This window comes from Xenopus laevis, chromosome 4L, assembly GCF_017654675.1.
Source record: "Xenopus laevis strain J_2021 chromosome 4L, Xenopus_laevis_v10.1, whole genome shotgun sequence".
Taxonomy (NCBI): domain Eukaryota; kingdom Metazoa; phylum Chordata; class Amphibia; order Anura; family Pipidae; genus Xenopus; species Xenopus laevis.
This window is the reverse complement of record NC_054377.1, coordinates 48,521,019-48,548,737: the sequence shown is the minus strand read 5'-3', so window position 1 is coordinate 48,548,737 and position 27,719 is coordinate 48,521,019. Positions and strand designations below refer to the sequence as shown.

Below are 27,719 nucleotides of genomic sequence, written 5' to 3'. Positions count from 1 at the left end.
GACCTTCACTGCTGCCATCCACCTGCAACTGCATGATTACCTATTTTTCTCGACCTAGGAAAGTAATTGCTTTGATTTTAATAAACATAAAACTTTTATACTTGAATAATTTGCAACGGTTGACCAGAACCAATAGGTCAGGCAGGATCCGGCTTACATACTAACTTCAATGGACAGTTCAGTCAGGTCTTATGGCAAGCTATAAGAACTACCCCTCCACATTGATGTGTATATCTCACCCTCTCCAGTTCGAAAAAGGTCGAACTAAGGAAATTTGAGACATGAACATATTTGCAAATGTTTTATGTAAGCAAGAGCACTTGATTTCCATTTATTACAGGTTGTTAACCTGTCCTATACATTTAAAAAAAACTCAGGATGAGGCCACATGCCATGCTTTTAATGAAATATAATGTGATTGTCAAAATAAGAAATCATATGAGTAATTATTAGTGATGAGTGATGCCAAAAAATTTGTGAAACTGTTGAAAAGTTCGTGAAACAGCAAAAAAATTTGCAAAAAATAATTGAATCAATGGGCAATTTTTTCTTGTGCCAACTTTTTTGTGTTGGCGACTTTTTGTCCAAATGCATAAAGTTAATGGGCATTTTTTCTTGCTTCAATTTTTTGTCTCAGCGACTTTTTTTGCAGCGAGTTTTCACTGAAAAATTTGGCAAGAAAAAAAGATGGCAAAATGCGGAATTTTTACGCAAATTCATGGCGGCAAAACATTCACTCACCGCTATTAATCATCATCATCATTATTATTATTAAGAGAGGAGGGTTGCATTATTATATATACAGTAAGAAAACAAGTGGGGAGCTCATTATATAAAGATTCTGGTACAGTGTTTGACTGGGATGCCAGGGGCCCACCAGAAAACCTTGGGCTGAGGGCCCACTTTCCAAACTATTATAATTCTTTCCTCACTCAACCTCTTTATTCTCCTAGTCTCTTTATTCTTCTCACTATACTCTGTTCTTCCATTATTAAACCTCTTTGTTCCCATAAAGAAATAGGAAATGACCATGAAATAGGCCAAATGGTTAGAACTCAGAAGCAAGAGGCCAACTGACACCTAGGCCCACCGGGAGTTTTCCTGGTATCCAGGTGGGCCAGTCCAACACTGTTCTGGTAGCCAAATGAAGTGGGAATAATAGGGGCAATTATAGATGTGTATTAGTCTGCATACAATGTACTATATTTTCCCATAGTTCTATTTCGATGGGTTTAAAGCAATTATATAATTGGATAGAATTATATATTCTAAGTATAAAACAATACTAAAATCTAATTCCTCATTCATTAAATATGAATGCAGAATAATATAGGATCCTTTTGTTTATGATCATAAAAAGATTTTAAGACATATAGGGGCAGATTTACATATGGTCGAATTTCGAGGGTTATTTAACCCTCAATATTCGACTGCCGAAGGTAAATCCTTCGACTTCAATTATCGAAGTCGAAAGATTTACCGCAATTCATTGATCGAACGAAAAATCGTTCAATCGAATGATTAAATCCTTCGATTCGAAGGATTTTAATCCATCGATCAAACGATTTTTCTTCTACCAAAAAAAGCTTGCAAAGCCTATGGGGACTTTCCCCATAGGCTATCATTGAGGTTCAGTAGGTTTTAGATGGCGAAGTAGGGGGTCGAAGTTTTTGTTAAAGAGACGGTACTTCGACTATCGAATGGTCGAATAGTCAAACGATTTTTAGTTCGAATCCTTCAATTCGAAACCGTAGTCGAAGGTTCAAAGTAGCCAATTCGATGGTCGAAGTAGCCAAAAAAAACATTCGAAATTCAAAGTTTTTTTTATTCTATTCCTTCACTCGAACTGAGTAAATGTGCCCCATTTGTATATATTATATTGTATATATGGATTTATCCAGGAGCTGTGTACTTTGCACAAAATATTGGGTAAAATGAATTAAAGAGAATCGTGATGTAAATATTGAAACTCCACATTGTAATTCACATGTGATATTTGTTCTGTTAGTATTTGCACATGATTCATAGTCACTTCTTACAGCTTAATAGCACATATATAAAATTACCATTTTAGAGATATTAAAACTGAAATATACTGCAAGGTTTGTAAGTCAGGTGTGCAGTTTTTTTGATCCTTTGTGTCATTTATTGTTTATTAGTTAAAGTGAGTTGTGTCAAATAATGGAGTGTGTGGGTGTGCAGTATTTGTGGTTATCGTACCCTGTTCCTTTACAAAATGCTACCTTGCTTTTATTCGTATAAACTGCAGAAACAATAAGAGCTGAAGGAATATGATCATTAAAATGGATTTTAAAACAGCAATAAACAAAAAAGTATTGTACTGTTAAAAAAAGTAATGTATATGATAGATAATGTTTTACTGCTATGCATAATATTTTCTTGGCTGCACAGAGTCTTATATGTTACGCATTGTCTGAGAAATAATAAAATATTTATTGTACCTGGAAGGCTGTATTAGAAATCACTTCTTTTTGTTTCTAGCAGGTTGCTGATTAGGAACTTCAGCTATATGCAGGTAGTGTAATCACTGATAAAATTTTATTATGTATCTGGTTTCAAAACCTTAATATGCAACACCAGACAAAGAACATTTTCTGAATTTAAAATAATAATAAAAGAAAAAAAAAATTACAAAGAAAAGGAGAGAGAACAGGGAACAAAAAAGTCTGACTTCATTGAAGCCACATAATAAACAGATATCAATAAATGCCCACACAATTTACAGGCTCAGGCTGTGCAAGTGGAGGCCTGATACCATGGTAGCATTAAAGATCACTGCATGTGCTCAAATGCACATAACTTTCATCCATCAGCATTAAATTCATTTGTTCTTGCTTCTGTGGTCATTAGTAAAAGACATTCATCTCTGTCATTCTTAACAGCCTCTGGACTTCGAGAGTAAAAAATCCTATATTCTGAAAGTAGAAGCAGCCAATGTTAATATTGATCCTCGTTTCATTGGCGGGGTACCATTCAAGGATACAGCAACAGTAAAAATTACAGTGGAAGATGCCGATGAGCCACCTGTGTTTTCATCACCAACTTACCTCCTGGAAGTACACGAGAATGCTGTTATTAACGGAGTAATTGGTCAGGTATCTGCTCGTGATCCCGATGCATCCGCTAGTCCAATAAGGTATTACAGGATAATATTTACTGTATTCGATTTAAACAGTAAAATAGGACAGCTCTTTTTATTTAAATATGTATAGCAGTGAAAGAATAAAAAAACATGTTAAAGTAAATTATAGTGAGGATTAGTGCTGTAAGTAGCACAGGTATAAGATTTATCTGGAAATTTTAGGATTTGGGATTTTCGGATAAGAGATCTTTCCGTAATTTGGATCACCATTCTTTAAGCCTGCTAAATATCATATACACTTTATATCAAATAGGAATGTTTTGTCTCCAATTTGGATTCATGCAGCTTAGTTATGATCAAGCACAAGGCACTACTTTATTACATGGAAAATGGAAATCATTTTTAAAAATTAGAATGATTTGCTTCTGGTTTTCCAGATAAGGGATTTCATATCTGTACATGTATAACTGCACGGATAAGCATTTTTCTACAGCCGTGCATGTTTTACAGGACAATGGCAATAATGGAACTTTGACACTGTATACAGAAAATTCACATGCATTCAATGGCACTTAAAATGGGATGCCTCATTTAAGAATGAAACACATTTCCATTTTTTTTATACAAGGAATTCCAAAGTTATAGAGGGTGCTTGTAAAGCTGTGTCCACCGCAGATACTTTCTTGTTATCACTGCAAATTCTACAGTCTACAACACAGGGGTTAATGTTTTATCTTAATGTTTTACCTTTGCATATGTAACTTGCTAAAAAACTAAAAGATTGCACATGCATACAAGTAACTAACAGAACCACACTCAGGGGCGTAACTATAGAGGAAGCAGACCCTGCGCCTGCAGGGGGGCCCAGCAGGTATAGGGGCCCCACGAGGCCCTAATTCATATACAGTTTAAATAAATATTGATAAAACAAGTCAACTGCTAAAAATTTGGGGGGCCTGAAAAATAATTTGCTGTGGGGCCCAGTAATATCTAGTTACGCCACTGACCACACTTCTCAATCTACACATACCATACAGACTTTGTTCCATTATATTAAAACTAGTAAATGTGGTATATTGTGCCTAAATAAAAATATCAAAAAGAACGACATCTAGGAACTTATCTAGGAAATTATACTAGATCATAGTTCTCTTAAGTCTAAACCAAATGGAATTTGGAGTTTTTCTAAAGAAGCCACTCGGATGAGTGGTGAAACGCTTTCAAGACTTAATTCTATTAATTGCTGCTTATTATAACCTGGCTGAATGCATCTTCAGAGACAACCCATTAGCTACCTTTAAAGTGTATTATATTACATTAAATGTAATGTGATAACTATATATATATATATATATATATATATATATATATATATATATATATATATATATATATATATATATATATATATATATATATATATATATATATATATATATATATTTATTTATATTTTTGGCTCAGAGAACATGGACCATATTTTCTGCTGCCATTTTGTTGCGTGTTCAATAAGTTGTCTGATATTTCGATTAAAGTGAAAATCCAAAGCACAACAAACAAAATTTGATTGCCAATTAAATGTCTTAAACAGATGAGAAATATATATCTTTGATTGGTTTATTAAAAAGAAGACCAGGTTTCACAGTTTGCTTTAAAAGCATATGTTATATGCTAATTTATATCTAAAAGTGGGAAAAATAACATATGTTCAGTTTGTTTTATCTGATGTTTTAATGAGTGTGTGCTATCATTCAATATTGAAGGCGCAAATGACATTAAAAAACCTTTATTGAAATAAATATTATGGTATTTAAATTATATTAAAAAACCTTTACCAGTGTTACCATTTTGTCTTCTTTGGGTATTTTTACATGATCTAGCCAATGTTACGGATATCAATATTCTAAAAAATATATTTTTATAGGCATTATTATAATTATTTCTTTATATCTCTTTAGAGATAAATACATATAGGTAGACTGTGAAATATGGGAAAAAAATTCACAAAACTTGTGCAATAAGCAAAATCAGACAGTAATTTGGAGGGGGTTAACTTTTAAAAAAATAGAAAGACCAAAGAAATGACACCATGGTATTAAAATATGTAACTGTAGGAAAAATGGGTGTATTTCTATCCATATGTATATATTATATACACTCATATACCCATAACATCTTTAAAAACCCTCAAAACTGGAATTGAATAATTGATTTAAGATTCTGCATAATAAGCAGAGAAACCCTCACTTAGTTACGAAAAAAAGCTTTTCTTTAGTAACAAATGATCTTTGATTTCATAGTTGCCTTTGATATGCAATTTACTACACTGTGTTAGCTAGGGTTCATCATAAATGAAGAAGTATAGGAATAGGTACTGAATCTCAATACATGGATTGCTAAATGGTCTTGCTAATTACAATCATACCGGAAGGTTCAATCACTTATAAATATATGATTGGGAGAGCCTGAGTCAGAAAGCTTTTTGGGAATAAGGTGAAAAAGGAGGATAGGAAGGGAAAGAGATAAATGAAACTGCTTAAAGGGTTAAACTGTCTGCTCTGCTTTCACAATAATCAGTAGAAAACATTTTAATGGCACTACTCTTATCCCCAATATTAACATTCAAGAAAATATTTATTAATCCTACAGTTAATATGATGTAATATGTAATGCTTTATAACTAGCGGTCATCATTTAAAGGAGAACTAAACCCTAAAAACAAATATTTCTAAAAATGCCATATTTTATACTCTGAACTTATTGCACCAGCCTAAAGTTTCAGCTTCTCAATAGCAGCAATGATCCAGGACTTCAAACTTGTCACAGGGGGTCACCATCTTGGAAAGTGTCTGCAACACTCACATGCTCAGTGGGCTCTGAGCAGCTGTTGAGAAGCTAAACTTAGTAGTTGTGGCAAATTATCAAGCAGAAAATTAGGTATGTCTGTAATATAAGCTGATGCTACAGGGCTGATTATTAATTTATGCTAGTTCGCTGGTTTCTGTGCTGCCATGTAGTAATTATCTGTATTAATGACTAATCAGCCTTATATTATGACATTTCTATTCTATGTATACTGTTTATTGTGAGTGGATCCCTAAGCTCAGTAAGTGACAGCAGCACAGAGCATGTGCAGTGAATCAGCAGAAAAGAAGATGGGGAGCTACTGAGGCATCCTTGGATACACAGATCTTTACTTTTAAAGGGCTGTGTTGCTTTGGGCTGGTACAGAAGCTCAAAAAACAATGTATAACATTTCTAGCTACTTCTTTAGTTAAGCTTTAGTTCTCCTTTAATATCTGCCTTGACTATAAAACAGCTTTCATTTAACTGTATACCATGGGGTGTTTTATCCAGGAAGCTCAGAATTACGGCATGGCCATCTTCCACAGACTCCATTTTAATCAAATTATTAAGATTTTTCAAATTGATTTCCTCTTTCTATGTATTAATAAAACAGTACATTGTATTTGATCTTTAAGTTATGATTGATCCTCATTGGAAACCAAACATTTCTATTGGGTTTATTTAATGTTTAAATTATTTTTTTTAGTAGACTTAAGGTATGAAGTTCCAAATCACAGAAAGACCCCTTAACCAGAAAATCCCCAGGTCCTGAGCATTCTGGCTAACAGGTCCCATAACTTTACCAAAATATATATTTTTTTTTTTTAAAAAAAATATTCTTCACACAAACAATGTTTTGATGTGATATATCACTGTACTGTGATGAATAGAGTATTATAAATGGTGTTGATATAACTGATCTCATTACGAAACTTTCATAATGTCTTGTGCAATCTGTTCTGTATGTTTCGATCTGTCTGTTTATTTCAGTTTCTATCCTTATTACAATATATATCTGAACGCAGGATTTTGTATGTATTTTTAGGTTTTCTATTGATAGACATACAGACCTTGATCATCAGTTTAATATTAATGCAGATGATGGAAAAATAACGTTGGCAACTGAACTTGATAGAGAAACTAATATGTGGCACAATATCACAGTCGTAGCAACGGAAACAAGTAAGTGTACTACAGATTGTTCAGTTACTTTCTATACGTGTCATATATATATACTGTATATACTATTTTTCATATTGATTACCCCTTTTAGCATTTATAGGGATAACATCATAAATAAAATGAAAAGGAAGATGGAACCTGTCTTTACTATTCATAAAGTTTTTTAGTATTCTATTATGAAAACTATTCATATAGTTTTTTCTGACCCATAATTACTGTCCGGAATTGTGCCGTGGTCTGTTATCACATTCAGGAGGACTTGTGGGGCTTTCCATTGTGATCAGTATAGCAAGATTTTGTATAGCAGTTTTTCACTCATAAAATGAATTCTGAGTATGATGCAGACAGTGATATTCTGAGATGATTTGCAGTTTTAATAACAAAAACTTTGTAGCCTCACAGAGCAATAGGTTTTTGGTTGTAGGGGTCACAGTGACCCCCATCTGAAAGCTTTGAAGGGTTATAGGAGAAAAACAATCAATTAAACGACTATAAAAGATAAAAACTAGGACCAATGGAAAAGTTGTTAAGAATAGGACATTCTATAAAATACTAAAAGTTAACTTAAAGGTGAACTATCAAATCCAAGTAATTTTGATGACAACAGAAGGCTTAAAGGGCAAGTCAACTCCAAAATAAAAACGTGCCTGTTAACAGAAAATATAATTCTAAGAAGCTTTTCAACTTACATTCATTACAAATTGTCTATGTTTTTTAAGTTATTTGTATATGCATTGCTATTGAAAGCAGTGTCTGCCTGTCCCTTTCTATTCTCTGCCCGGATGGCTCAGACTGTTAGTACAATGTAAGACAAGCCAGCTGATAAACAAACCTGTCTTTGCTGGGGAACCAAGACTTTTGCAACATTGTTTAACAAGTAACAACCAGGAGTAAAGCAAATGCTGTTTTCAATTGCGATTTTTTTAACAAATAACTTTAAAAGCACTGAAATATGAATGAATCTGTCTGAAAAAAATTGCAAAACGGTGAAAATTTGACAATAAAATGTATTGAACACGATGTGTGTTTTTTTTTTTGCCACTATTTATGCAAAACACATTGGAGTCAATGGTTCCCATTAATAAACTTCAAGCAGAGCAGAATGATTCACACAATGAACACATTTGCCCTGCACATGTTTATATTTATAAAGCAGGACAATATCGGTATTTAATCTAAAAAATAATTGTGAATTTTTATTTGTGCTGCGATTGTTCTTAAGAGCTTTGTAAATATGGCATCTTTGGAAATATTTCTGCACACATTCAATGAGTTATGGTACAATTTTGGTGGTGGAAAAATATTCACTAACTAGTTTTGGCAAATTGTAAATTTATATTCACAAAATGACGCTATATTCTCATACAATGAACGTGCTCAGTAGCCACAATCGCTATTTCATTTGTGAACCAGTTGCAAAAATTAGTGCACAATGTGCATCCCACTGCTATTTGCAAAAATAGCAACAAAGGACATAGAGTAGTATTTGAGGATTTAAGAGGAAAATATCCATATGCCACCTAAACTGAATGTATCCTCAATGGGTGTTTTTTTACTGTATTTTCTTTTCACACAGACGCATTAAGGTTAATGGACATTTTTTCATGGTGACATTTTATGTGGGAGGGGGTTCATGAAAGGGTTTGAGTTTAGCAAAATGCTGCATTTTCACTGCAGATGCATGCCTGACTAAAAATATCTGCAGCTTAAAGTGATATATCCAGCATGGTGCTGGAGTGTGACGGCACCCCTGCAAAAAACCTTCAGAGGGTCCCGGCACACTCCTATCCCCATCCTCCCACCACTTCCTGCACCAGCCAGTTCCTGCCCAACTCCACCCATGTTCCGACTCCGCCTATGTCCTGCCTGACTTGCGTCCCCTTCCTCGCTGGGGACCAGGGTGTTTTCTTATTAGCTATAGAGGAAGGAGACCCCACAGTTAAGGGCACACTGCAACTGCTGGATCTGCTTCCTCTATAGTTACACAAGTTACACAAGTTACACAAGTGTGTTGGAAACAGAGTGAGTTCTGTAACAACATATGGCAATGTATGGTATGCATTATAGATGCATATGAATGTGATGAAAGAATAGAAATATTTTCCTATAAAACAATTAAGCACAGGACAGGCAATAAACAAGAGAAGGATTTAGGTATGCTACACCAAAAAGCCTGCAAGTGTCCTGAAGACCTAATAAAAGTAAAGCTGTTGAAGGGTGCAAATCATCCTTTAAATAAACATACCCCATGAAATCGTTATAATTTACAATAGATTGATATGATGGAAAATGTATATCCTAAGCTTGTCATATAAAATAATAATAAAAATACTACAAATCAATTGCAGAACTACATAGATTTTAGACCGTATAATAAAACAGCATAATAATCTACACAGTAGAGCTCCCCAATGTGAAAATTAAAAGCTCAGAAGACAATTAGATTTTCATTTTCACAAAGACTAAGATTCCATATTAAAGTATTATGAGGTGTAATATCATTGTAGCTCCTAATTCTAATTATATTTAAGGCAACCCTCTAATGCGGAGCTCAGTGCCACACAAAAACATGAATTGAGCAATTTTTCCTAACCATTATTAAAGCAGAGTATATTTAAATTGTTTTTGTTCATTTTATATTTTGCTAGAATTTTCAGTATCTTTAAATAAAAAAAACAGAAGAAAATAAATACAAATTTAATGTAGGGATTAAACAAGGATTGCATTTAAACAGTAGCTCAAACAATAATAGTTATGTCATCTATTGCATTATTCTACATTTAAGGGGGTCTGTATATTGAACACAACTCTCTTTCTCTCTTAAAATTTGAGGGGTTTGGGTTTTTTTTTTTTGGTCGAAAAGCTAAATCATATAGCAGCACTCGTAAATGGTATAAAAAAATGCCTGTCTTTGCCACAAATACTTTTTGCTGCTGTACGGTTTCTATTTTAAATAATTTTCTGTTTAGATTTCATTTTGGAAAACTGGGTGGTGGGTACTTTAACAAGCAAACTTTGTTTGCAGGTTACCTTACCTCTGAATTTTTCCATCTTTCAGAAGTTCAAATACAACACCGTATATTGATGCTAGACTTTATAAAAATATTTAATTTGGATTATAGGTCAGCCTATAAAATTCTGTTTACACAACAATTTTAATGTTTACAAATAAATAACAGACTGTATGTTTATTTTGAGTTTCTAATGAGATGGTCAATTAAACTTCCAATTATCCCAGGTAGGGGGAGGGTACACACAACCAAATACATATTAATTTAGAAAAACCTATGTGTGAACTAAACATAAAAATGAATGTTTCTTTATAAGATGAATTTGTATTTTCACCCATATGTTACCAGTTAAAGCCTTTTTTATAATCAGGAAAGTTTACTGTAACTGTATCAAAGTATCTATATTTTCAGTAAAGAAATCAATGCAATCCAATTATATAAAGGCCTATTGAGATCATTATACGAGTCACTTCTAGCAATATGCTAGTCTGACAAATTAGATGCTATTAACATTGAAGCACGTGCCATTCACCAACTGTGATTTTTTATTTGGTCATTGATGTGGAAGAATTTGATTCTAATTGGATTCACTAAAGTGAATGTTCAGTCAAAAACAAATTTGTATTTGTGTACATTTTTTAAATACCTCATAAAGAAGGCAAATTGTGAGTTGTTGAACTAGAGTATGTGGTTATGGTAAACAAAGTTGCATTGTCAAGGAGAACTAATGGAAGCCTTTGGGTAGTTTAGCTAATTAGCTGATCATGGGCAAATTTGATTAACCTGACCACATACATATTAACACAGTGGGCCAAACAAATATGTTCCAAGAGTATAATAAGCACATTATTGAGGGCACAGAATAGCACAGTTGAGAAAGGCCTAGAAGAACTCAACCATATTTTAGTGATGATAACATTTTGGGTTTCGGAACAGTTACCTCACAGACAGAGCAAACTTTGTTTGGGCATTTTGCTTACCTTGTCCTACTGTATTAAAAAGAATAAAGAAAGCAAATTACATGAAACATACTGGGATATTAACCGTTGAACTAGAGTATGTAGTTATGGTATTCTGCATTTTCTTAGAAACTTAAAAAAGAAAGATGCATTGTCAAGGAGAATTAATGTAAGTCTTTGGATAGTTTAGCTGATTGTGGGCAAATTTGATTAACCTGACCACACACCCCCCACCCACACACGAGTAACACAGTGGGCCAAACGAAAATGCTCCAAGAGTATCATAAGCACATTATTTAGGACACCCATTAGCACAGTTGGGAAAGGCCTAGAAGAACTCAACCATATTTTAGTCATGCTAATATTTTGAGTTTTGGAACAGTTACCTCACAGACAGAGCAAACTTTAGTTGGGAATTTTGCTTACCTTTTCCTACTGTATTAAAATAGATTAGTGACACTGTCTTTTCCATTGAAAAAGTGCTGTGGTGTGTCCTGGTGCAGTGTGCACAGAGAATTCTCAAAGCAAACCAGTTTTGTTAGTTAGTATGAGAGAGTTCCCATACATTTTACAAAATTGAGAAGCTGGGGTAAAGCAGAAATAAATTTCATGAACAAAGAATTATATTAGAAGAATCTATACAGATGGTGCAGACTTTATTGGTGCATATGATGTACACAGTACACATCTTACCTTTCACTGAAAGGTGAAAAGAATATGTGACAAGTGCTTCAGTTAAGTGCTCCTTAAATCCACCTTTACCACCTCCTATTTGACCATACATTTCTGGTGCTTCTAGGTTTAGGTTTAATCTTGAACTTGGAACATTATATGAAGTTTGAGAGGCTTTTTAAGGAGGTTTACTTTCCAAGAACCAAATATGATTGCTTGGGATATGCCAAATGCATTTTTCTAAGATGAAAAAAGTTTCATTTGGATAGGATATCTTAAGATTTTGGACTTTTTTTAGTGATACTTATTCAAACAGTTTGAATATTTTCAAACTAAACACAAATACTCTTTTCCTATTAGATTATAAACTGTAGTGAGTGGTGTAATCCTTTCATCTGGCTTTATTTAAGCAAGATACGCCTGCTAACCTGTCTGAAAAAAATTAAAGACCTTCCTAATATAAATCGGTAGGACTCATGGTCGCATTGTTGCAGTGGGTGGGTAGTTTATCATGTCTTGTTTAAACTGGGAATTGACATGTTATAATGTATGATATACTCCTTTGGAAATTATTATTATTGTTATGATGTAGTAGTAGTAGTAGTACTAGTACTAGTAGTAGTGGTAGTGGTAGAAGTAGTAGTACTAATAATAATGGATGTAATGTGGTGCTTACAGATTTCAATGCATTTCTATATTAACTATTTGCAAAATAAAACTTACTGCTGAAATATAATAGTTATAATGTCTTTATAAAGGCATTTATGCAGACTGTAACCTAAAACTTTTTCAAGTAGCTGTCATGACCTAAAATGATCAATCTTATGCAAACAAAGAACAATAAATAATGAAACAGTGTGATAAGATTTCATTGCAATTTTTTGTTTAATATATAAAAATGTTTATTATTCTGTTCACAATAATGTATTTTTGAATGATGGCGTTTTCATCTGTACCAAAAAAATAATCTTATTAATATTGTTATTTTCTAAGCTTTTAAATAGACTATAATGTTTACAAAGTAGATCTTTTTCATGATCTGATAATCAACCAAAGCATAACACAACTGATAAGTATAATAGGCTTATTCATGCATAAGTTTAGAGGACAGAAGATTACTGATTAAAACATGGGCAGCTGTCAGATAATTCTGAATATTTACACATAAACACACATATACACATATATATATATATATATATATATATATATATATATATATACACACACATATACACACATACATAATAAAATGAAATAAAAAGTTGTTTTCGATGAACAGGCTAGATATATATATATATATATATATATAGATAGATGTAGATAGATAGATAGATAGATAGATAGATAGATAGATAGATAGATAGATAGATAGATAGATAGATAGATAGATATAGAGGTTTTTTTTTTTTTGTTTTTAACAAACCAGAAACAGGTTTAATACAATGCATTAGTTATCATGTAGCACTCTTGTAAGCAAAAGTTTTGCAGACATTTGTTAACTGAATGCAATATGGATAAGTTTTGCATCTTGTACAGGTAATACAAGATTCAAAATTTGTATCGGTTTAACACTCAATGCAATGTAGACAATCTCACTAAAATATCCATATTCCCCACTACAAGTAACTGGTTTGGACATTTATTGCTTTGCTCACTTTTTACACGTACTATTGGACGGTTAAGGTTTTGCGCACTTCTTTACTTCAGGCAGTCCCCAAAAGGGTTAAACTGTCTAAGGGCAAGTCCTTAAAAGGAGGTCACTGTGTACTGTGCCTCTTTGGACCCCACTTACTGGAGATGGCAGTTGGTGCCATAAGAGCTTAAAGTGGAAGTAGACCTCCGTAGGAGAAGTCAGTGTCAGGAAAGATCTGTAATAGCTCTCTCTAGGAGTGAGAAAGGTTAAGGTCAGTTGCAGCAGTGCAGTTGTGTCAGAAGAATAGGAGGCACATACAAATGTCACAATGAATTCTAGACATGAAACCAACTGTATATAGAAAAAAAACTGCATTGTAGGTTAAAAAAAAGAACGTATCCCTTTGCATTTGCTGTAAACAACCCTATAACAGTTTCTGGCCTATACCAAAGGAGTCATGTTGCCTGCTCCAGAAAGAGCTGTGCATTCTGTATGCTATCCTTGTCTGTAATTAACATGAATGTAACTTTTTTACCTATAAGAGACATGCATCTGTCAGGTCAAGAATGGCGCGTGTTGCTTCACATTCCAGTGCAATCCTTGCAAGCTATAGGTAGACCACTTGCAATTAATTTATATGGGAAGAAGCTGTAGGTGGGAAAAGGGGTTTAGACTTTTGAATCTTTTGAGTTTTGAATATGGAGTTCTCCCTCTCAGTAATGTCGCAGTCAAAATGCTGAATTTTTGTAGGGGCTTATAGAATCCTTGGCATACAGGTACTATACTCACTCTCCACTGCTTCCTCCCCCTTTTCCCCCAATAAAACCTATTTTTATAAAGCCTAAAGTTTAATTTCATTGTCAGACATTAACAAAAATGACAACTGAATAAAGATATTCCAAAGTTTTTGGACAGATGCGTGCTTACATACTTTTTTATTATTCTGAACAAAATGCCCTGTGTGCTAGTGTTTGTATTGTTTCCCTAGTCCATTAATATCCTTGCTATACTCAGCAGTTATTTTAGATTATTCTGTACATTTGTTATGATATTTATGTATCCATATTTTATATTTCATGACTATATAATATTATTACTGTAGCTTACTCCAAATTTCCTCAAATGTCTACACGTGGCATATCTTGAATAAATGCTTAATAAACTGACCCCGATATTTCAATTTAAAAGTCCATAAAGATACTAAAACTTTGAAGGTCAGAGTAAATGTTTTGCTTTACGTAAAAATGTGAGCGAGCCTTTTATTTTTTTTTAAGGTTTAGAAAAGGTTAATAGCACATACAGTACAGCTGAATCTGATATTCTTACTATGTTCAAATGAGCAACAGCCAAAGGGGAGCCTTAGGCAAGTTTGCTCTACTTAGAGTATTTTAGGATGTTATAAGAAGTAAAAATATATATACGTTTTTTGGCATCAGTGTGTTTATATAGGTCAGAATTAATTATTGATTTGTATTTTTGTATTACAAAAAGCTGTTTTTTAAAAGTGGCATTTGATTCAAAATGGTAAGCATAAAATCTCTGGTTCTTTTCTGACATGTTGAATCATGATTTAGAATGTCTAGTTTGCAATTCTATTCCTTTTACATTCTAATAAGGAACATCTTTGCATGTCAATACAGTAATTTAAAAATATTGCTATTTTGTTTAAAAGTAAGAGCTGAATGCTTTGAATTTTAATTTAGGCATCATGTGAAGTTCTACAGGTAAGTCCGCTTAGAGGTAGAGAATGAAGAGACTGACTTCTTGGAAAGAAGAAAATCAAGCATTTATGTTATATAAAAATAAAATGAAATATTGAACTTACTTGTGTTGAATATACAGCTACAAATAGCAGATAATATAGATTGAATATTCTACTGACCAGACATGGAGATAAAGTCAATTATTGTCTTACCATTTTGGTGGCAGTTAAAGATGGACTTAAAGTTGTCTTCTTCTTGTATACTTGACTTTTTGGTTGGAACAGAATGCCATACAAATGGCCACTGTATACTAAACCTGGTCACCAAACCTGTAACAGTATATTTATGCAACTGAATTTCTGTGACTTAACTGTATTCCATAAATACTTGAGGTCTTTCTTATTACTTTTCTCTATACTTTCCAAAAATGTGGCACTGCCCTTCTATCCGCACCACCTCAACGGATGGTCCTAAGTTGGGCCCATTTGCTAACAAATGAATGTATATTTTTTCCAGAACTATGTATACAGCACAAGGCAAGTAAATACCTTCAGTTTCCAGAAGGCTTAATGCTGCATTTGGAGGGCTTTTTAGCTCCTTTTAGCCCATCTCACCCTAACCAGGCTAGGTTCTCTGCTTCACTACTCCACAAGTCCTACCCACTCAGAAGCCATGTTCCAATGTCTTGAACTGATGAGATCTAACAAAGATCAAAACAGGCTGTCTGCAAGTTTGGATATATGGCTCTTTACTATTAGGTTGTATCTGTGCTATAGAACCAGTGGTTGTGGATGCATAGTTGGCCAAAGGGACATAAAGAAATGATTAGCATATCTCTACCCATAATACCTTATGTGAGACTTAACTTATTTTTTTGTTTTTAAGTCAGTGCTGTGTATATGGCACGAGGCAAGTAAACACCTTCTGTCTTCAGAAGGCTTTATACTGTTTTATGTCTAGTGATGGGCGAATTTGCGCCGTTTCGCTTCGCCGAAAAATTCGCGAATTCTCGTTTTTGACACCGACGCCATTTTTCTCTACGCCGGCGCCCGTTTTAGACGCCGGCGTCCGTTTTTCGAAAAAAAATAGTTTTGACGCCGCGAATTCGCGCCTGGCGAATAAATTCGCCCATCACTATTTATGTCGACAAATCTCTAAAATTTCATAGTTTTCTCTTTAAAAAAACTCTAAAAATTAAAGATTTAATAATTTTGTGAAGATTCTCGTTCATTCAAGTCATGGTATATCTATACAATTAAGTCAAATCGACTGGCCTTTTTTTTTTTTGAAGACGTTTCCCCAGTCATCCAACTGGCTTTCTCAATTCAGAATAAAATTTCCTTTGAGAATATATATCTTCTAGAATGTTGATCCAATCAGCATAATCTGTTTATCACACAGACCAGTACCTGCTGTTCCACCATCCACTAGATCACAAACTGGGGGTCATAAAAACTCTACATCACAGAGCAGACAAGATCCCCACCAGCACAGAGGCTAAGTTTAAAGAGATGAAACATCTCAGAGGGGCCCTGAAGACATGCGGGTATCCAGATTGGGCTTTTGTGAAAACCAGTGGAAAAAGAAGCAATAACACCAAGATTACCGGTGAAGGTGGAAAACAGGACAGGAGAAAGAACTTGGTCCCCCATCTGTAGTTGGGTGTCGGAAAATAAACACCACATAGCTATCTGCTTTAAACCGAGCAACACACTGAGGCAGCAACTAGTTCACCCAAAAGACCCCACCCCAAACAAAAAGAGTAACATTGTGTATGCAGTGTGGAATGTGCAGATTTGTATGTGGGAGAAATAAAAACAATTACATCAGCATACGGCGCAGCACAGAAGAGCCAGCTCCACTGGTCATAACTCAGCCAAGGACCTACATCTAAAAGAAAAAGTACATTTGAAGACTTCAAAGTCCAGATTCTAGACCGGGAGAGCGACTGGTTCAAAAGAGGTGTTAAAGAAGCCATATATGTAAAAACTGAATAACCAAGTCTGAATAGAGGCGGAGGAGTGGAGTGCAACATCTATTGTCTGCCACATACAATGCTGTTTTGGCACCTCTCCCTGGAAGGTTTAATAATGCATCAAAGCTCCAATCTTGCTAAAACAATCAACACCTAATTTAATGACATCATTGTGGATTATGATAAACAAATCATGCTGATTGAAGCAACATGAGGATATATATTCTCGAAGGACGATTTACAAGTTATTCTGCATTGAGAAAGCCAGTTGGATGACTGGTCTTCAAGGAAAAAAAAACACAGCAAGTCCAGTTGATTTGACTTATTTCTATATACAAGATTTAATAAGTTTAAAAACCATAAAAACCACTAATACAAAATTTGGCCAGGTAAAAACTATAAAACCAGGGGTTCTGGATGCATATTTGGCAAAAGGAACATGAAGGAGAGATTTGCATGTCTCCATCCATAATGCCTTTTGTGAGAGTTAAACTTTAATTTTTGGTGACAGCGCTATGTATATGGCACGAGGCAAGTAAATACCTTCTGTTTTGCTGTATTTATTTCCAGAAATCTCTAAAATTTCACGATTTATTAAAGGACAATGCAAGTGCAATAATGAATTTGTGTCCATTGAGAGATATACCTCTGCTCTTGTTATCCTTTGTGTCAAGTCAGCAGATTTTTCAGGCAGTTCTGTGATCAGCAGCAATGGAAAAAAATAATCGCTAAAGAATTCCCACAATTCCATGCTCCTTCACCAAGACTGCTGAGTCTGCACAGTTGTTTATCACACAAGGCATGTACATCTGAAAGTAATCGTGAGAACGCTTGCACTGAATGGAAAAGGAGCACATGAGCATTACAGACATGATTGCATCTAGGGAGGGAAGGATAAAGTATGTGCATTTGCTTTTAGTTCATTGCCGCCATTTTCATTACATCATTACAAAAAAAATATTGTGGCAACAATAAACAAAAAGCTGTATATTCGGGAGGAAAGTACTGGAAACAGAACCAGTATTTAGAATTTATTTTTCAGCAATCAGTTACACATTGGGAAACTATCACATTGTATAATATTACATCTTAGCCTTTCCTTGTTCTTTAAGTTTAAAAACCATAAAACCATTAATACAAAACTTGGACAGGTAAAAGTTGTCGAGATCCTATAGAAGTCAATGGGAGCTGTGCTGATCCTTTTGGACCACTTTAAATCAATTAGAACTTTTAGCGGTTTTCAAATTTTTTTTTCTAGAAATTTTCCTTAAGACTTCATTTTTTAAAATAGGTATTTCAGATTTTTGAGCACATTTTTTCTTGTTTGAACTTTTTTATTCTGAACTTGACAATCGTTGTTTTATAGTATGTGAGTTTAGTTGTAGTTTCAAAATCCTCAATCACTTTGATAAATAAATAGGCCGTTTGGTGTTGCACCTCTAAAAATGTATCTAACCAAACATATAATTATTTCCTTTATGTTGATATGTAATTGGAAGCACTTTTTGGTTGAACCCATGGACAGTATTGCTAGATCTAAGTCAAGAAAAAAACCTCGACAAGCAGCAGGTTAAACCACTGTTCACCAAGGGTGGCTGCAGGGCCAATAGAAGCCAAGTGGTGAATTTGGTGTTAACTACTATTGACATACTAAACTGTGCCAACGGAGTGGCATGACTCACCCCCATCAAGAATTATGTTACAAAGGGTTGTTTCGGAACTTATTCTACCCACAGTTAAAAATGAGGTGGAAGGGGAGGGAGTACTTCACTTGGGAAGTTTAATGGTGTGGTGTTTGTGCACATGTTTATGACCAGTGTTAAAATGGTTTATTTGATTATGTAAAATGCTCACAGGATAACACTGTTAAATAATACACTGTTTATGGTACATACTTTGAAATACCTAGGCAAACTGGAAAATAGTGATTAACATTACATTCTGGAATGTAAAGGGGCCTTAACAGCCCAAATAAAATACTGGCTCTGAAAAGGCCTTGGGTGGGCTGGACATATTATGCAGTATATTCAACACACTCATCAGAGTGTTCATTCTAATTGGCAAATATGTCCCATTTAGATTTGAGAGTCTAAAATCAGACCCTAGGGGAAGGTACCTATTTGTACATGGCTATATACACTCCTGTGAAATCCTACTTGCCAATATATACATCCCCCACCCCTCGAAACACAAGTCATGCAGTGTCTAGCATAACAGCTACTACAATACCCACATGCTATATTAGTAGCAGCAGGAGATTTCAATGAGGTTATGTCCCTTGAGCTTGATAGACTCTGGAAACACCCCACTTAACCACCCCTGAAACACACAAGGCATAGCAGATTGGTTTTATCGTAATCACTAATAGACACATGGCGGATTGCCAACCCGGTGAAGTGGCTCTTTTCCTGCTACACAGCCTCCCAGCAAGCCCTGTCAAAAATAGACATGACCTTTATTAATGCAACTGTGGTCCCATTCATAACACATACATGCTATCTTTCCAGGGGTATTTCCAACCATGCCCCATTATAACTTAAGCTCAAAACAGCACACAAACCTGAAAGGCCCTGCCTTTCTAAAATCCAGGCGGCCATTAACAAACTCCTGACTTTAAAAATGAACATACCTACGGTTGTTCCCATATGTGACTGTGTTAAGGGATACATATGAAACTCCATAGCGGAGTATAAGAAACAATCAAGGTTGGCAACACAAGCCCTTGAAGAACAGGTGGCCGAGTGTGATGCCCGGGCAGCTATAACCCCCACTTCTGACAATTTGAGGCAGCTACAAGAAGCCCAAGAGAAGTACTCACAAAATCTCAAGTCAAAAGCATTGAATCATCACTACTTTAGTAAGGTGTATGAACAGGGAGAAAAGGCAGGATGAATGCTTGCACACCTGGCAAAGGCATAACACACACCACGCCCAATACCAGTGTTAAGGGGCAAACAGGGGACCTTGCCCACAAAGCCTGATATTGTCAGAAATATGCTGATAGCTTTCTATTCTGACCTATATACCAGCAAATTAGCTATTCCCAAAGATGAAATCACTGTATTTTTTAAACTTAGTGACCCTCCCAAGAATTCAGGGACCTCCTAGAAGCAAATCTCACAGAACCAGAAATATCGTACAAGAAGCGGTGGACTCCTTCCCTATGAGCACAGTGGCAGGCTCTTATGGCCTACCAATAGAAATTTACAAAAGGCATTCTAAGACAATGGTGCCACAGCACCTAAAAATGTACAGTGAAGCCGTTTGGATTAGCCATTTGCCTCAGTCCTTATATGATGCCGCAATAGTCTTGCTGCCCAAACCTGGGAAAAACCTGCACCTCTGCGAGTCTTTCCGTTCCATCTCACTCCTCACAGCAAATGTGAAAATATATGCTAAGGTCCTAGCTAGAATGTTTAATAAGGTCATTGCACAATTAATGAATCCGGACCAGTTAGGGTTCATACCAACTAAGACCCCTAGACTAAACATGAGAAGGCTTAAAAAAAAAAGGCAAAAAAGCTATTTGCAGGGGTGCACAAGCCTGATCAGCAAATTTATTTGGGGTACCTCAAGACCACGGCAGCAGATGTATCAGAGATGGATCAGGTCCTATCATTACAACAACTACACATTGCCAGAGAACTCCAGCACCACAGGCTAGCTACAACCCTGACTGAACTCTTCCGACACCCCAACCAGTAGATGGTTAATTGCCCAATTATAGACACCCTGTTGGAAACTAACTTTAAAAGGAAACTATCTGTCCTGTATAAATATAAACAATATAATAATTATGTAAACCACTATACAGTATGTAGACAATGAAATATGGGCCAGGGGAGCATGGGAGGAGGACATAGGTCTAATATCTTGTTTGTGCACAATTGTACTGGAGTGAGGGAAAGGGGATGCTAGGAAATGCATGTTAACAATTGACCTGAATGATACTTTGGATGTGCATACAAGACATTCCCTCGCTAAAGCTCTAGTCTACCTGGGAAGGTAAGGCGTCTGCTTATTCTACACTGGAAAGACCTAACACCTCCCTCACTACAGGAATGGAAAAAAGATATGAAGGACTTGGCATCCCTTGAACTGATTGTACAAGATAAAAGAGGGCAAATGCTCAAATACAATCAAATCTGGACACACTGGAATAGCTTTATAGTTATTATAAAAGGTTGAATCAGACAAAACGATTATGTCAATAACTTGTTTTAATAAAACTTCCTTTTGAGCAAAAAAAAAAAGCTTAAATAAAATATGTATATATTTTGCAGACCACTAAATAAAAACTCTAAATATCAACCAAACAACAAATCATAACTTGATTACAGATTGCTCCTCAGAGGACAATCCAAAATTTGTCACTATGCCTCATTTCATCCAATTTTCGTCTGACAAAAATATGTTACTCTTCTTTCTTTCTCCTTTGGAAATGTCAGAAAATGTTAGTTCTTTACATCTCTATACTAAAATGTCAGTTAGACCTTCTGCTGTTAGTTTGAATGAATGCTTGTTCCTAAAGTGCTTCTCTTTCTTTTTTTTCGCCTAAAACACAGTTGTAATCTCTTAAATGAATTGCACTCTTTAAAGCTATATAATTATTGTAAATTACTTTCAAACTGTATAGTTCTTCTACGTCCGTATCTATCAACTTAACATCCTGCTGAGAACCGATAATTCTCTTCTACTGTTCTTTTCCCATTGGTCGGCAATTATTTCACTCTCAGAGTGAAATAGCTTAGTGCAGTGGATACATTTACAGGAAATCTAGCTAATTAAACTGATTGTCATATGTTCACCTTATACATTAGCTAATACCATTGTGGATGTGTTTGCAAATCTCGATGACTTGATCTCTCTAGCATTTAATGGACTACCAATTAAGTTCTTTTAAACTCTGAATTCTAGAAGAACCTAATTTTATAGAATGGATTTCATTTAAAAAAAAATTTTTTGCAATCTTGTGCTTGCTTATTGTAATAATAAAATAAATGTTTTCTATTAATAACAAACAAGCATTTTTTATATTATATATTATTTATATAAAATGGGAATGCATTAGATATTTAAGCTAATAGACTAAAATAATGTACAGATATGGGACCTGTTATCCAGAATGTTTGGGACCTGTGGTTTTCCAGATAATAGATCTTTTAATAATTTGGATCTTCATACCTTATGTCTACTACAAACTCATGTAAAAGAGGATTAATTTTTTTCTTAGTTTGGATCAAGTACAATGTTTTATTATTACAGAGAAAAAGGAAATCATTTTAAAAAAGTTGGATTAGTTGGATAAAATGGAATCTATGGAAAACAACCTTTCCGTGGTTCTGAGCTTTCCAAAGATACCGTACCTATAGCTTATTTCTTTTGCATTCTCTGCAATACTTTATAAGCTGGAACCTTCAGATAACTTCAATTTCTGTTGTTTGAAAGTACTAAAATCTAACATTTGTTTATTTATCTACCCTTACATCCTAACCTTTGCTGATTAATAATATGTATGACCCTCAAGTAGTATAAATTTTTTCAGCGGATTTATTATGGCTCGAGGCTGGAAATTTGGATTATATAGGCTTTAGTTAGGTAATTGAATTTGTATTTAAGAAAGTTGCCAATTAATAAGGAGTTTCCTCTTTCCAAAATTTCCCAATTTTAAAGATAATACAAAAGGAACTTCAAATCATAGAAGAGAACATTCTGAATTTTAGCATGTGTAAAATCTTTTTTTCTTTTGCCTCAAAATCCTTATTATGCTATTCAAGTTGCTAATTCAAGTTCATGATACATAGTAGAGCAAGACTCCAAGTAATCTAGTAAAATAGAAGTATGATCTAATTTGAAAATCTTCCACCAAGCAATATACATATAAGTAATTATTAATTATGTCACATATATAGCCATATAAGAGGGTTAATTGTGCCCTGGCTATATTTCATATGGAAAGTTATTGAACAAAATATATATATATTATAATTGAAAAAAATTAAGACCAATGGCAAATAGTTTCAGAATATCAATGTCTACATCATACTAAAAGTTCATTTCATGGAGAACCACCAGAAAGTTTATGAGCCATAGAACATTATAATTGGACAGGATATTTTAGAGAAGTGCTCTAGAACAATGTTTATATAAAATGTCTAGCTTTTGCATGGATACTTCCATTGACTTTCTGCTAGCTGAAAAGTACATTGTACTGCATAATATAAAATAAGCACAGCTATGGAATGTGAATGTAGTATCAGATCACTTAAAACGAAAGGGTGCAAAGCGGTCGCCTCTTTATGGTTATTCCTGTACAAAGCACTCACCACACAACCAATAAAGCGAAAATAGGTGAATGAACCCTTTCCTGTAGAAAATAAAAACAAGTGTGTTTTTCAGTATTAGTTCAGTTGCACTGTATTGCAATTTGTTGCGCTATATTTTTCTCTCATCTGTTTCTTGCACCTTTCATGAATGACATTTATAATGCAACAGCACCCATTTTTGCAGGACTGCAATTGCAGTAGCACTTTGTAAATGATCCCCTATTTATTGTCAAGAAATGTAAAAAAATACCTTTTAAGTAAATATATCTAAATTGTGTCCTAAAATGGCTTACATTCTCATGTGACTGTTGCTTTAAGAGTTTGTAGTAAATTACTGTGCCGTACATTTAACCAACGCTTGATAACAATTGATTTGTAACTAGACCCTGACATGTTTATAATATTAGGAACATGATAGGTAGGACAGCATTAAGTTCCCAAGCCTACGTGGCTGTGGGGAAATGTACTTCAGAATCTATGTAATACCGTAGAGCACATTTATCATGTAAGAGAATTTTAGACACTGATAAATCAGGTTCGCAGAATAGCACAGTAATTGCAGTGATTTGCTTTTTGCTTCGGTAATCTAGGCCACAATATATTTTCATACACAAAAAGATCTATACCGCTTCTATTCTTGGTTATCCCCAATTAATTCTAATAAATCAATACAGAATGGAAAATTAAAAAAAAACTGTTTTGCAATTTGTATTTTGCTTTCATTAAAATATGAAAGATAAACAGTGATCACCCAAGTGCTTTTATGGATTTAGTAAATTCAATACGAGAAAGGTAACACTGTGTGGTAATAACTTCCACGTTCTGAGCACTTTATTGTGCCTTTACAGACAGACCAGATGTAATTGAAACTTTATTCTATCGGCTTCAGCATGTGATAGGTGGCACATTGTACAAATCCTTACTATCTACTTATATTTCTGACATTTGAAAAATAGGATTCAGCATGAAAATAGTCCCTCTGAAACCAATTTCAATTTTATAGTCAGGCTGGTAGAATATAAAAGCTAGAGAGAAAATACAAAAATCCATTAATTGTTAATTCCCATTTTGGCTAAACCCCAGAACAGAACCTTTTCTTGATAATTTGAAATATACCAAAAATCAAGCTATTGCTCTGTTTTTAACAGTACAATGGATGGATGTGCCAGGGAGTTGCCACCTTAACAAGCAAGAAGCATTTAGAATTAATTGTCAGGCTATGGTAAACACTCTAAGAAGCTAATGGAGGAACATGTTTGTGTTATAGAGCTTAACTATAGTCTTGTCCAGCACATCTCTGCTTCTTGCATACTGTAAGGATAATACTAAAATACTAAAATAATAAGTCAATGTTCTGTATAAATCCAACTAACTGTAAAATCAATTACAGTGGCCCCTTACCTCAGTCTGGAATATATTCATGGCCAAGGTAGATATATACAGTAGCCTGTTAGCCAAATAGCCTGAGGACAATAAACATTTATCAAATGAAGCTGCAAGTTTAGATTGTGATGCCTTAATAGTTGTTGGATGACATGCATTACAATGTGGGGCCTAACACACTCAAATCTTTGTAATGGGGCATCTACAGATTTGACTTCTATTTAGATTCTAGTTAGATTTAGATAACAAGTCCTTAATAAAATCATACATTTGAGCTGTAGTTATAAAGGCCAGATGCTGATAATATACTCAATTTATGTATTGCAGGTAAACTATGGCCTTGAAAAAAGGCAAAGCATCAGCTGATGAGCTGACATAAGTACAGTCTTTTTTTTTTTTATTGAGAGCTTGCACAGAGAAACTTTAGACAAGGTATTAAGATACATATCTTAGTTTCTGAACATAAGCTACTAGTTACCAGATATACAAATGTGCAAATACTTTCTATAACCCAAAGCACATCATCACTAAAAGAGTTACCATATGCCAAAAAAAGACAAAAATTGATTTGTGCCTTGCTATTGGTGTACTTGTGAGCATTACTAATATTATGGATTGTTAAAGCGTGTTCAGTACATTATAGCTGCGGGCCAAGTCCCCAGGTCTTTCAGTAACCTTTTTGTGACCCTGTAGGTGTTTAGTCAAAGATGCCTGGAAGGATTTAACAGCCTCTTGCAGAATATGTGCTCTCAAATAAAATGTTTCATTACTGCAGTCACAGAAATGTAAGATATATTTTATTATTTAGGGCTCAAAGGAAGCTACTGCATCTATTAAACTCAATGACTATAATCCTTCATATATTCTTAAATCATCAGAAATTGCCTTAGGATCCCTTTTCATGACAACATAGCACTAACAATGTAAAAAAAAAATGGACTATCAATAGTTCACATGGGAGTTCCACAGCTAAGCATCTATAGATACAGGGAACCACGTACATCTTCAGGCAGTTTTAGAAGCAGCACACCTGTAAGTATAAGGTTTTTTTTTTTTATTATTTGTGCAGAAAAGGTTCCTGTAAGGTTTACATTATAGGTGGAGATTTGTATCTCCTGTAGCAGAGTAGGAAGATGTTTAATTGATTTCAGTAGTGCAAGAAGTGTAATATGCAACCATAGAAAATAAACCAATTAACAGCCAGCTAGAAGTAACAACAACTAGTTGCCTTGTGGGATGTTAGTTATTGGTGGGATGTTAGTAATTATTGGTGGGATGTTATTTAGTGACAGAAAAGTAGTCACAGTATTATTAAGTCAATGGCATTTCAAAGGCTTAAGGGCCAACATTTTAATCTTGATTGAAGTTTTTTTTTTTATTTATGATCGAATTTTTTATTTATGGCTGTGTTTTTACCCACAATAGCATTTCCCCCCAACTGAGTTAAAAAAATCTCTCTACTTAAAAAAAATGTGATTTTTATTAGGTTTCATAAAAATGACTGTAGAAGGATAAATGCGATGACTGATGATTAAAAAATTTGACATTTTGCTGTGATTTGTTTGAATTTTTTTGACAACACAAAAATTAGTAACTATGGTCCTTAGCAAATTTTTCCATCTTTGCAATGCATCAGTAGAGACTTTTTTGTTTACATTGCTTTTGTTATTAAACTGGTACTAAACTGGAAGCAGATTCAATACAAGAATCTGGTTCCTCGTTGTGTGTAAGGGATGTGAACCTTTCAATACTTAACAAGAATATATACAGTGAGAGTAAATATCCAGTCATTCTATAGAGTAGGCATATTGTAGGTAAAAATTTTCAACAGGTTTTGCTGTGAAAAACAAAACAAAATATACTCCAATAAATTATTAAAAAATGTGTGGGTTGAAGTCATCACAAAAAAACAGCCATTGACTTCAATGTGTTTTGTGGATTGTTTGTGGTGAACCCAAATGGGACACATTCACTCATAACTAGAGAGTATTAGGCAAAGCTTAAATGTGGTGGTATGCTGAACTTATTTATTAACTCTCCAGATCCCAAAAATGAGGTGGATCCAGTTATAAAGGAAAGGTACTAGGCTACTAAAAGATTTTAACGCACATAATCAGTGAAAATGTATTATTATTATTATTAATAACATAATAATACACAAAAGCTATGAATATCTTGTAAATTATATACTTAAACGGTGAGTTCTGATGTCATCTGTTATAAACAGTGAGTTCTGATGTCATTTCTGTCACATGACTCACTTAAATGTGTGTATAATAATAAATAAAGTACCCCCAGTTGCAAAATATGAGGATATTAGAAGTTACCTCGGAGTTCCATGACCTTCGGCTTCGTGTTTTTATATGGTCAAGAATCTCCTCGGTAACTTTTAATATCCTTATGTTTTACAAGAGGGGGTACTTTATTCACTATATATTGTTATATTTGTAATACATGACCTATGGCTAATTATAGATTCTAAGCAAGAGCTTATATTAATGGAAACAATTGGATACCTGTTGAACCAATGAATTATAAATGAACTACTGAATTTACTAAAACTACCCTATTAGCGTTGCCTCTCATATGAAGGACTAACCTATAGGAAGAGATGGAGAAGCATTTGGTATCTTTAAGAATCTGTGTAACATTTGTGTCGCTTGAATAAGTCTTTTGACAGTCAAAACAGGTTTTGCTAATAAAACCTGCAGCACAGGGCAAGACCTAATAAAATCTATATCTATACGAAGAAGTCAAATCAACTGGATTTGCTGTATGATTTTTTTGGAAGAAGTTTTGCTAGTCATCGACTGGCTTTCTCAATTCAGAATATATCTTGGAGCAAAATTACATGGTCTTTAACTGCAGAAAGATCTTGTACAAGTCATTCTCAATTGAGAAAGCCAGTCGCATGACTAGCAA

General features: G+C 34.3%; 1 protein-coding gene and 1 long non-coding RNA gene across 2 annotated transcripts in view; one reads left to right on the top strand and one right to left on the bottom strand.

Moving 5' to 3' along the window:
• The window catches only part of LOC108714047, a 172,330-nt gene that overhangs the window by 37,720 nt on the left and 106,891 nt on the right, over nucleotides 1–27,719 (bottom strand). The window lies entirely within an intron of this gene.
• Nucleotides 1–27,719, top strand: part of cdh8.L (cadherin 8 L homeolog) — a 222,992-nt gene that overhangs the window by 156,951 nt on the left and 38,322 nt on the right. The window contains exons 7-8 of the mRNA XM_018257891.2: nucleotides 2,904–3,157; nucleotides 6,996–7,132. Coding sequence (XP_018113380.1) covers nucleotides 2,904–3,157; nucleotides 6,996–7,132 — 391 coding nt within the window. The remainder of the gene's footprint in view (nucleotides 1–2,903; nucleotides 3,158–6,995; nucleotides 7,133–27,719) is intronic.